Genomic DNA, 12,085 nt, shown 5'->3' with positions numbered 1-12,085 from the left:
TATCAGCTGGAATGTGCTTTAGTACACTAAGCATTTCTTTAAAGCAAATTAGTTTAAAATATTTCTGTCACTACATTGAACAGCAAAGCATTTTCCAATAGAATAAACTTTAATGTAACATGTTATTAAAGGTACAATTATTTGGCTCATAACGCTGTAAGTTTTATTGGGTATCAGACAAGAAGAATGAGCCTGTCACCTTCATAGCTCCTTAGCTCATGAATGTTAGCAGGTTATTCAGTTAAAAGCTCATAAAAGTTTTCTATAGGTGTGACAATTCTCTCTCTCCAATAAGAATATTTTTGCAGTAAGTGATTAACACACCACGTTCATTAGTAAGTAATTCAACTATGCTTTAGCTGATTCAGGTTTGACCCATGGAGCCTGTGAACTACTTGTTTTCTGGCTAGTAAAATTGTTTTCTACCTTGCAGTATGCAAATTGTTATTCCAAGTTGTCTAGTTGGAAAGCAAATTGTTTTTTAAAGAGTCAGCAACATGAAATCTGCCCTGCGTTCAACATCAGCTTTTAGCAAGAGTCTTTTGAAGTAATCATGTTTGCATTTCCACTGAGCAGGTTTTATCTTTCCACATTTCAAAGCAATTTAGGTATAAACACATGATATTGGCTAAGAAATTGCAAGCTGATTTGTTTGGGACAGCTTTAAGGACAAACAAAATGCATATTTCAGTATACTGTTATATTCCAAAAATAAAATTAAATTTTGATTTTTGTCTTGTTCCCTCTGGAAATGTCTGTGTACATTGTTTTTTGTTAAACTTGATATATTTAAAACATTTGAACTATTGTCGTAGGTGTGTGGGATTTTACTAATGCTTGACGGGCAGCTCTGTTCATGTTCTTGCTAATCTGAATTTTCTCTTTGGTCTCCGAGAGCTGTTTGGACATCTCACAAACGTTTTCTCTTGGGCTGGATGCAGGTGCACGTTGTCAACACTTTGAGAACAAAACGTCATTCTAAATAGAAAACACAAAGTATAAGTTACCTTTTCTGGACATTTCTTTGTGTAAATGTTCTGTTCCCCATAGTATTGTTGGTTTCAATTCCTTTTTCTGCTTTTTTTAATAAGATACCTAATTGTTTTCATTTGCTTTTAATTATGAGTGTGCATCTGGCAACAAGGTATTTAGAGCAGGGTACGGGGGAATAGGTGAGGCATAGGTGATTCCTATGTATTTAGTTTACTGCTTCTGTATGTTCTTTCTGATCTTCCAAACTTTATGCTAGTTCCTGTGAGTCTTGTCTTCATGAGGAAATTGTTGATGGAATTCTCCACGGCCGTTACCATCAGTTTAGCTCTCAATGCCACAATGGTGGCATGCTAGTAAGGGCAAGGTGCTGATGGCCACTAGGGGCATAAACCAGGTCATGTAGATCTGTTCTGATAGTTAGATAATATGGTGCTTAAAACAGCAGCAGCTGCCTGGACCCTACACTAGTGTTCTCCTACTCTTGCTACCACGTGTGATGCTGAAACATTAATAGCAATAGATGGACATTTTAGTGAAAATATCTTTGTATAAATGCAGCCCTAATAACATTTTGAGGCTGTGAGGATGAGATCTCAAAGGCAGATGAAAGCTTAGCCCATCCTTGAACATCCCTGCTCTGCTCTTTAAGAAGCATTATTGCAAAATTATTCATTGACACGTGTCCCTCTTCCACACAAAGGGAAAATCTAGCACATAAAACCATTCCAAACAAATGTTTCAAATGATTAAAATGGGAAAAATGTGGATATGAAAATATGGTCAACAGTTTGTTCAAGTGCCTGGGAAAGTGGAAGACTTATCAAAACATATGGGTTTTTTTTTTTCTAGTATTTTTAAATCTAAAATTCCCAATATGCTAATGATTAAATTCATGCAGTTTGGTTTCTCCAAGGGAGTTTTAGTAAATGATTTAAATACACCCCCACATTTTTTTCCAAAGAGATTTCCCCTTAAGTATTCCTTGTGCTTCCTTTTAGAAATACCTAGTAAGCTTTCACTCCCCCCAAAGCACTATTTCAGTTCCCATGAAGTTCTAGATTTCACAGAAAGAGAATAGCACCTCATCAGCCCCTACAACATCCTCAACACCAAAATCCAGTTCCACTTACACAACGACTTTTGGCATTATTTTCTGTATCTAAAACACCTACAAAGTTTTGTGGTGCCAACCCTCTCCCCCCCAGCCTTATCTACTCCAGTGGGAATCCCTAGACAGCACACCAGTAGTGTGATTCTTTTGAACGATTTTGAGAGTCCTCTTACAGCACATTATTGACACACACAACAGTATCAGGGAGGAACCTTCCTCTTTAGGAAAGAATTTCAAATGGAGCAGACACATATTCCTTTCACATTTTGTATACATTTTCTTAAACTATCAAAACTCCACTTGAACCATATCTCTGTCATGCACAATGCATCTTACTCTCCAATTGATCCTGCAGCTAACTTAGCTAAGTCAATACTGTATTAGGTCCATTATCATACTCCTACCAACATGAGATGTCAAACTCATGATTAATACTCTATGGCAGGATCAAGTCAGAGATGCTGTTCTGTGAGGAGGAAAATATTTATAAAACAAGTGCTTTGAGTAAGAGCAAAAGGAGCACAAAGATATTGGTCAAGTAAATGTATAATTTTTTTCCTTTAGGTTTGAAGCACTATGTAAATTTCTGTAAATCACTCATCTAATCCCTCTTTCAAATGGGCACCAGGAAACTATGGCTCTGGAGATAGTAGGGGTACCCTCAATAATCTGCAATACATATCATTGGTGGTGGTGGTGGGGTCTTTCCTGACCTCTATGGAGCAAGACCAATATAATTGTCCCTTCAGGATTGAAGCCTTTTGCAAAGAAGGACAATTTGTTCCCATTTAACCTTAATTAAAATGGCTAGTTCTCCAGGGGTTAAAGCAGTGGCAGTCATTAAAAACATTACTATGCAGTCTTCTGGCTGAAATTTTCCTTTGTTTTAAAGACAAACTATTTCACAAATATAAGCACTGATTTTACCAGTACTGTAGTGGTTTGTCTATGGGGGATGATGTAATAGCTCAGGGGTAGGCAACCTATGGCACGCGTGCCAAAGGCAGCACGCGAGCGGATTTTCAGTGGCACTCACACTGCCCAGTCCTGGCCACCGGTCCGGGGTGGGGGGGGCCTCTGCATTTTTATTTAATTTTAAAAGAAGCTTCTTAAACATTTTAAAAACCTTTACTTTACAACAATAGTTTAGTTATATATTATAGACTTATAGAAAGAGACCTTCTAAAAACATTAAAATGTATTACTGGCATGCGAAACCTTAAATTAGAGTGAATAAATGAAGACTTGGCACACCACTTCTGAAAGGTTGCCGACCCCTGTAATAGTTCTTGAAAACCATGAAACCTCACCTTGCATTTGTAAGTTTTTACTCAAGAAAAATCTAGCTCCTAGCAAACAAAGTGCAATGATTTTACAGTTTGCCTGACAGTCACTTCATCTACAGCACCAGAAAAATGACAGCATAGAGTGCAGGAGTGACTGCCAAACACTGGCAGTGATCAATGTTGTTATGTATGGTGCTTTTCCTCTCCAGTATCTCTGTATGTGTATGCTTAACCCACCATGGAAATTCCATTATTCACTAACACACTATCCAACCGGGCAGGGGCCTCCACACAAGTTTTGATACTGCACACAGAGTAGTAGTAGCTCATCTGTCCAAGACTGGACCAGAGTAAAAGAAACTAATGTGAGAAAAATCTACCAAGTCTATCAGAAAACAGACTTCTTGTGTTAAATTAATGTAATGAATAATCAGACAGGAGATGCATAGTTCTGAAATCTGCTTCTTCCTATGTTGCACTTCTGAGCAGGATATAAAGCACCCTGGCTTTTCCCTAGGGGTAGTTATTGTTGGGGCAGGTGATGGGGTTATCTTTATAAAGTTACTGTTAACAATGTGTGCTTTTTCAAAAATATTGTGTGGTCCCTAGGGACTCTGCATTAAAAAAAAAAGAAAAGCAGGCTTCCTTTGGTCATCAATTGTATTAGGGAAAATCTTCACTGCAGAGTTAACTTTGGTGTTGTCCCTAACCCTCTCTCACATAAAAAGCTCTCACCAGAGTTTGTGGTGCTTAAAACCAGGGCTAGCTGACCAAGCTGGGGGCATATGCTAGGACTCAAGCGCCACTTTCATTTGAGCAAGTCGCCCCCTACTTTGTAATAAGCCTGCAGATGAAACCACTCAAGTGCTGATAGGTCTCAAAGGTCTTCCCACAATTCTTCCATGTGCCCAGAAGGCCAGACAAGCTCTCCCTATTTCCCGAGTTCATTGGGAAACGATCATAGAGCAGCTCAGATTACTGCAGCGTAAAGCACCATGGGAAATGCCCCCAGGAGTTCTACTGACTCCCACGGGTGCGTGCAGCACCAGGGAGGACTGAGTGACTCAGGTAGGGTTTTGCAGAGTGGCTGCCCACTCCTGGGCTAGGCTAACCCAGGCGATTGCTCCAGTTAACTCTGCAGTGACGACATACCCATAGTGCTCAAAGCTTGTTGCTTCCAAAGAGTTCAGCTGGTAAAGAGGCTGCTGTCAGAGAACAGGAGTCCACATGTAGCAATCAATTATCTAAAAAGTTCAGTTTCAGGCCTACAAATATCCTGTGATTTTTTTTCAGGCCTGGGTATATCTAAAGGTGCACGTTAATCCTTGAATTCAGCTCTATTTTGAATCACAACTGGATTTATGATACAGCCATGTCACTCTCCTTGTACTCGACATACACAAAATATGAGCAGACCAAAGACTGCTTCTGCTATACATAGCGAGTGAAAACCAAGCCTGCTCCCCCCTCCTTCCATTGCTACAAAGCAGTTTGTGCTCACTTTGTAAGTTCTCTTATGTCTCCCTATCCCACCCACTGAGGTATTTTGAACTCATATGGGAGACAGACAAGTGGGATGAACAGACACAGTGGGTGGTGTTTAGTGAATTGGAGTAAAGAGGTTTATTTTCTTTGCGCATCTCAAAAGTTGTAGTCTTTGTTATTTTATCCCTGATAATTTAAGGTCTGTGCCCACACTGCTCCTTAATTACTCCAAAAAGTGATTTCTATAACACTTACTTTTGCTGTGTTTCTCCTGCTTTGACTCTTATTGTCTTTACAATAAGTCCTGGTCGACGGTTGCCCTTTGTCCAGGGGATGATAGTTTGAACTGTGTCCCAGATATTTTCCCAAACTGCAGTTCCTTCCCATTTGAATTTGATCATCATTAGCTCACCAATGTCGATGTCCAGAGTGATGAGAAAGGAATAGGTTTTATTTCCTGTAATGCCTTCAATGCTGTAAAAGCAAAACCACCAAAAGTGATCTGGATGCTGAAATGTGCTGTGTGTGAATGAGAGTTTCTGTATTATAGGTCTATCTATGGTTTCCATGTGAAGAGGTAGAGCAGATGACACTAATATCTAAACAACACTTCAAGAAAATGTATTTTTCTTCCTGCACTTTTTAACTGTAAACAATCTTGCAAGATTCTACAGCAGTGGTGCATTTACTATTAAAATAAAGTTGTACTCTTCCCACTTACAAACTGGTCAGTACATTAGCCACTGAGCTACCGATATTATTTGTTCTTTGTATTGCAGTAGTTCCTAAGAGTCCCAGTCACGGACCAGGACCCCAGTGTGCTAGGCACTGTACAAGCACAGAACAAAAAGAGAGTCCCTGCGTCAAAGACCTTACTTGACGGACTTAATTTTTGTTATTACTGTCCATATAGGTAGGGGATCAAAGTGGGTGGGGGCAGTTCCCCTCCATTGCTAAAATCAGAAGGAGTTTCCCTTCTCCCGGGTCTGGGGAACTCACAGCTCCTCCAGGGCTTCTGCTCCTCCAGGGATGGTGAAGTGTGAGGATTTGTCAAACAGAGCCGATAGAAATGGGAGGAGCCTGGACTATTTGTGGAGCAGCAGTAACTCCTGACAGGAGGAGAAAAGATTCCCCAAAACAGAGTCCCTCTGTGCCTCTTCTTCACTACAAGAAGGTCTGTCCTACCAGCAGCACCCAACTCCCTCTCCCTCTCGGTGGAAAAACAGAGCACCCAGATTTTGCAGAAAATCCCTCTAGAAATGTCTCTAAACTTGTCTAAACTGAGGGGAACTACACCAGATATTTCAGTATTTCTCCAGGAAGTACCTCCCAAGTTCCCATTTGCTTTTACGTCAATTCAGATTCTCTGTAATGGTCAAGTCTAAATGACATATAGCAATGGAAGTGGGGTATGCTAGCGATGGGTCTTTCACTTCTCTCCATGCACAAATGCTCTATCTCTGTGGTTAGCTGGCTAAGGGCCTGGTGGGAGAGGAACCTTTTGGGATATATTCTTCTCTTATCTCTATTCTCTTCTCCTTCCTGCATGCATAAGATGATAACATACAGAGATACTGTGTGGTGTCTAGACTCATGACAACAGCCATCCATACTGGTTGGTGAACCTCCCCATTTTAGTTAGATCGCCTTTTAACTGCACAAAATAGATCCAGCATTCTACAACTGCTCACATTGGGATGGACTGAACTTGGCTGGACAGGATGCTGTACTCAATGTTCAAGAAAACTTCTAAGATTGACTAGTTCATTTTATAGTGACTTTTCATACCAAGACTTTCATGAACATTGTAAAAGTCCTCCTTCCCGCCCCCCCATGATTTCCAGTTCATCTATTGAAGACTGTACTAAACCAGGCAATTCAGAACAAATGATGCATATTTATTATACAAGTGAGCCTGTATTAGAAAATGTAGCATCGTTTTTCACCACAATAAACTAGGGACTTTGTGTCTAGTACTCACAGGGTGATGGGGAGATTTTCAGCATCTTCTTTAGTGCCTGTCAGAGAGACAGTAAAAGTTGGTTCTACCTGCTTCTCTTGAATTTCATTGATGAAGTGTATCTTGAATTGATAATGGTAAACTGCACAGGAGAAGAAATTGCAAGGTGAGTCATGGTCATACGGGCAGCATACTCATGTGATAGCAGAAATTTGCAGTTCAGAGCAGACACTTGAAAATCATTTCCCATTTATTTTATTAAATACATTGGTCACCATTAAAAAGTCAGCAGTTGTTAATCATTGCCAAATAGCATTAGCCAACAGGTTTTTGGGTCCCCGCTGCTCTCTTTATAGGGAGTGGTGTAGGGGAAATGGGTGGGCGGGAGTTTTCTGTGGGAAATCTTTCAGATTTCAGAAGATTTAATTCTGAGAATTTCTGATGTGTGTCACACAGAGTAAGTTCCTGGTTTGACTTCCCTGGATTCTGTACAGCTGTATAGATAGATAGAAATCCTTTTGTGGACTGGGAAGGGCAGTGGAGTAGTCACGTGGATTGAGAACTCTCTTCTGGATGTCAGCCTTGCTCACCGTGATCTGCTGGAACATCTCCCAGCAAAACAGATGACTGTTCTTGATGGCATAATGATACATTGTGCTTAACTTGCATCTGTTCACAATATGACTTTGTTCAACACATTGCAATAAGAAACATGTCATTACTGCTTTGAAGTTTGATGGGTTCTAGAAGAAGAGAGTTTGGGAAAGTCTTTGAACTGAAAAAGTGATGCATTTGTGGAGAAGAGTGGCTGAGATATCAGCGTATGTGTCGTATGTAGTTTTCACATGTAGCAAATTGCAGAAAATCATTGTCTGACTGTGTGCAAATTGTGCCATACAGCTTTGAATGCCCAACTTTGTCTATCCTCTGCCCGGTCAGCCTGTCAGAAGTAATGGTAACAGAAGTAGTTTCATTTACTGTGGAAAAGCCATTATCAGCTGATGAAACCATTCATATAGTACCATCTATCAGAGGATTTCTGAGCAAGATGACTCTCTGTCTGCCCCCAATACATTAAATGGCTTTAAATTAAGAAACATAACACTCATGAATTGTTGGTATCCCCCATAACACTGAGCCCTATGGGCAAACACTCCTTACTTCACCAGGCCCGCCCCTCCAGGCTGGGGCTTGGAAGGGTGGACAGTATAGGTCTGCTTATGTCAGTCTTATACTGATCTTGTGCGTCTGGGGGAATTTTCCTTGGCACTTTGCCCTTTCTATGTGGCCCCTTTATGCTGCTTGGAGCAGCACCTTGAGGCTGGAGAGGTGCATAGAATGGGTCCCTTGGTTGGTTTGGCTAAGTATTCAAACCCATCCATCCACTAAATACCAAATCTATCATTTTTAAATAGGTTTTAACCTACTGACACTGTATATCAGATCAGACTGCACCTCTTACAAATGCTATGCTCATAACCATGTGAAATTAAAGCTGGGCCTGCACTGATCTTGGAGACTTGGGAAGGAAGTTCATGTTATTAAATACCAATATATTTCTGCAGAAGCTAAAGGCAAAAACCTTTTCACTGTCCCCACTGGATGAAGGTTGTTTTTTTCCTAGCTATCTGCTGGATAAGACCTGTAACAGATGTCCTGACTAAGGGCTTGTCTTCACTACCCGCCCAGATCGGCGGGTAGAAATCGATCTCTCAGGGATCGATTTATTGCGTCTCGTTGGGACACGATAATCGATCCCTGAATCGATGCGCATACTCCACCAGCCCAGGTAGGAGTAAGCGCCGTCGACGAGGGAGCTGCGGTGGTCAATTTGCTGCTGTCCTCACAGCGGGATAAGTCTGATCAGATACGTCGAATTCAGCTATGCTATTCCCGTAGCTGAATTTGTGTATCTGAAATCGACCCCCCCCCCATAGTGTAGACATAGCCTAATTTTGGGCATTCGCGCCTCCAAGGCACATTTAGCAAGAGTTACAGGTGTTTATCCTGCTCTCCTGGTCAAATTACAGATCAGGTAATTACATACTATTATCCAATACTGCCTGATAGTTAGTGTGGAAAGGTATTCACTCCCCCTCCTTAAAATTGATGTGTAGCATCACTCTCACAGAATGGCTGCAGTTCAGTGGTAGGTGAGTGACCCCTCTACATACATACATGCAGTCTGTATAACACGTTGATCTTTCAGGATGAAAGGCGCTATTATAAATGTGTTTTCTTACATCTGCTATTTTTTTAATGAAACCAGGTCAGCTTTCACTCCAGGCCATACTGTCATTAACTTGAAGAATAGAATGTCCAGTTTCATAAAGAAATTAAGATTACGAGGAAGTATAACATTGAGCTTCTTAATTATTTTCTGTCTGAATTTTTCACATGATCTTTACAGCATTCTTGGGAAAGTGTTTCAAGATCACTTGTTACAGATTCTTACACAGTTGTTAGACTGTTTTGCAGCTACTATGAAAGAAAAGTCTTGTTAAGGCCTTGACCTTTTGATATCCCAAAGGTCTGTGAGAATGGCTTTTTCTTTTTATATCAGGAATAGTTCCAGGAACTGAAATGTCTTTAAAAGTGAAATTCAAGTCAATGGGAACAACAGAGTTAAGGCTCATGATAAGAAAAGAGTTCCAGATGCCAGTAAGAAAACAATACCAATGATTGTTTCTTTTGCCAAGGCACATTTGTCAGTAGATTCCTTACTATAAAAGCAGTGTTTAATCATGGATCCTGAAGGTGATCTTACCATGCTGACCCAAAATAAATTTTTGCTTTGAAGAACAAGTGAAGAGTGACTGCTTAGGGGCTCCTAAAATGTCAAAATATATTTTGAGCAGTGTGATGGGGCATCTGCCCCACACTGGCCAGTAAGGGGTTAATAGAGCCCTAGAGAGGGCTGTGGCAAAAAGCAGCCAATAGGAGAGGGGCTGTGAGGAGTATCCATTGAAGGCCCAGCAGGCCCATATAAAAAGAGCCTCAGTGCTTGAGGAGGGAGCACTGTGTCTGGAGTAAGCTGCAGTCCTGTAGCAGCTTGGACAAAGCAATGCTGGCAGGAACCTGGGGAGAAGAGAAGGAGCTCCAGATGGGCTGCTGAGACGGAGGAGGGTGTTGTGGCCACAAGGAAGTGGCCTAGGGAAATGTAGCAATAGTAGAGGCAAAGGACTGCAGGAAGTGAATGCAATTCAGAGGATCCCTGGGCTGGGACCCATAGTAGTGAGCAGGCCTAGGTCCCTCCCACTCACCACTGGGGGAAGTAGCAGGACAACTGACTGCAGTCACCACTGGGGAAGTGGTTGAACTATGACCTAAACTCCCCTGGAAGGGGGAAACACGGATAGTCACATGGCTAGAGAACTGAGCCATGAAGAGGATGCAGTGGCTCCTGACACAGAGGGGTTGCAGGTGGACTGTGGAGAAGGAGTGATGGGGTGCAGACCATGGATGGGGTGTTGGCCTCGAGCTAATCCCCAGAATGACCAGGAGGAGGCACCTGTCCAGAGGTAAGTGATGTGCTCCATGACAATTAGCTTTCCATATCATAATTAAAAATCAAATAGGCAATTCAGAAAATCAACTTTTTTCTGTTTTCATATGCATTAAATCCAGTCCAATCTGAGTTGCTGAGACAGAGCTGTGCATGTAGCCTCCCCATTTGGAACAAATGCCATGCATTTTAAACGAGGATTAGAGGAAGGGTTTCCAAAAATCTTTCAAAAGAACCCCAAAAATGTGTGAAAGGATTACATTGAATTACACATTGCAGTCTGATGTCCCCAGTGCTCAAAGTATAAGCAGCAAAATTCAATAGTTCTGTACGTAAGCAGAGCTTGTTCTAGGGATGTGCAAACCATGTGGGTGTCTCCTTTCCCTGTGGCAACCTCTTAGCATCCAAAGTGGTAATAAATAGCTTATTTCTGAAAGGAGGGAGGAGGACTGAACACATTGTCTCCTTCAGACAATTCTCACTCTCTTTAACAAGATGTGAGACAGTATTGGCCAGACTGACATTGGCATACATTGCATCTGTGGAGTCAGAGCAGAATCTCCTGCAGTACAGGCTTTCCCCTGCAATTCCCAAGCTGCTGATACTCTGTGATGCAGGCAACAGCCCTGAGGACAGAGAGACAGTCTCGCCTCCCTCTTTCTTTTTAGTTCCCGTGAGCTTGGTGGCGGCAGCAGCAGGAGAAAGGGGAGTGTAGCAAAGCAAGACTCACAGGCATGGTGCCTCCTGCTGGTTATCTTGGGAATTAGCTCTCCAGCACTTGGAGCGCCTCCTGGTGGCCAGTGTTTCGCCTGTTGCTAGCCCCCCCCCCGTGTCCCTCCCGGGCCTAGGTGCCCTTTACCTCAGGGTTCTGCCCCAGCAGTACCCCACCATGCTCTGTCTCCCCTCCCAGGGGAACCCCCAAACCTCCCACCCACCTGGCCTCAGTGGCTACTGCCAGTTATCATCTAGCTCCCACTCACTGGGGCAAACTGCAGTCTGTCATGGCCACTCATCATCGGCAAGAGGGTCGGACCAGCTGCCTCTGCCCATTCCCAGGCGGCACCTCCCAGCACCAGTAGCTGCATAGGCCTTTACCCAAGGCCTCAGTCTGGGGAGTTGCCAGGCTGGAGCTCCCCAGCACTGCTCCACTCCAGGTATCCTTTTCTCCCCAGTAGCTAGGTCCATCTCTCTCCACAGCTAGAGAGAGACAGACTCAGCTCCTCCCTGAGCCCTTATAACAGGGCCAGGTGTGGCCTGACTGGGGCGTGGCCCCAGCTGTGGCTGCTTCCCCAATCAGCCTAGCCTTTTTTCTAGGAGAGGGGTAACTGCTCCGCTACAGGGAGGAGCTGTTGAGTGGGGGGAAAGGGGAGGAGCCTGCTTCTGGCTCCTCCTTCTCCTACAGTCTTCCCAAGCTGCCAGCCTCTGCCTTTCCTTTCCTTCCCCTCCCCTCTCTTACTCTAGCTGCCCCATACTATCTAATGCTCTGTCACCCCCACACAGCTGTGGGGGTCATGAATGGGATGGTGTGTGTCTGCCACCTGTAGTTAAATCATCTTAACTATTGTAAGATCTATTTGTAGGAAATGACCTGGGCTGGAGTCAAGTATCAGGGGGTAGCCATGTTAGTCTGTATCTACAAAAACAACAAGGAGTCTGGTGGCACCTTAAAGACTAACAGATTTATTTGGGCATAAGCTTTCGTGAGTAAAAACCTCACTTCTTCGGACGCATAGAGTGAAAGTTAC

At 42.8% G+C, this 12,085-nt stretch overlaps 1 protein-coding gene across 3 annotated transcripts in view; it reads right to left on the bottom strand.

The window, feature by feature from the left end:
• Positions 1-12,085, bottom strand: part of LIPC (lipase C, hepatic type) — an 80,968-nt gene continuing 68,883 nt past the window's right edge. For all 3 annotated transcript variants that reach the window (XM_054043047.1, XM_054043046.1, XM_054043048.1), the window contains 3 exons: positions 6,857-6,977; positions 5,131-5,349; positions 1-978 (listed from right to left, as the gene is read on the bottom strand). In XM_054043047.1, the coding sequence (XP_053899022.1) occupies positions 855-978; positions 5,131-5,349; positions 6,857-6,977 (464 nt within the window). In that variant the 3' untranslated portion in view covers positions 1-854. The remainder of the gene's footprint in view (positions 979-5,130; positions 5,350-6,856; positions 6,978-12,085) is intronic.

Source organism: Malaclemys terrapin, chromosome 10 (genome assembly GCF_027887155.1).
Source record: "Malaclemys terrapin pileata isolate rMalTer1 chromosome 10, rMalTer1.hap1, whole genome shotgun sequence".
NCBI lineage: Eukaryota > Metazoa > Chordata > Testudines > Emydidae > Malaclemys > Malaclemys terrapin.
This window is presented reverse-complemented; position numbering and strand designations above follow the sequence as displayed.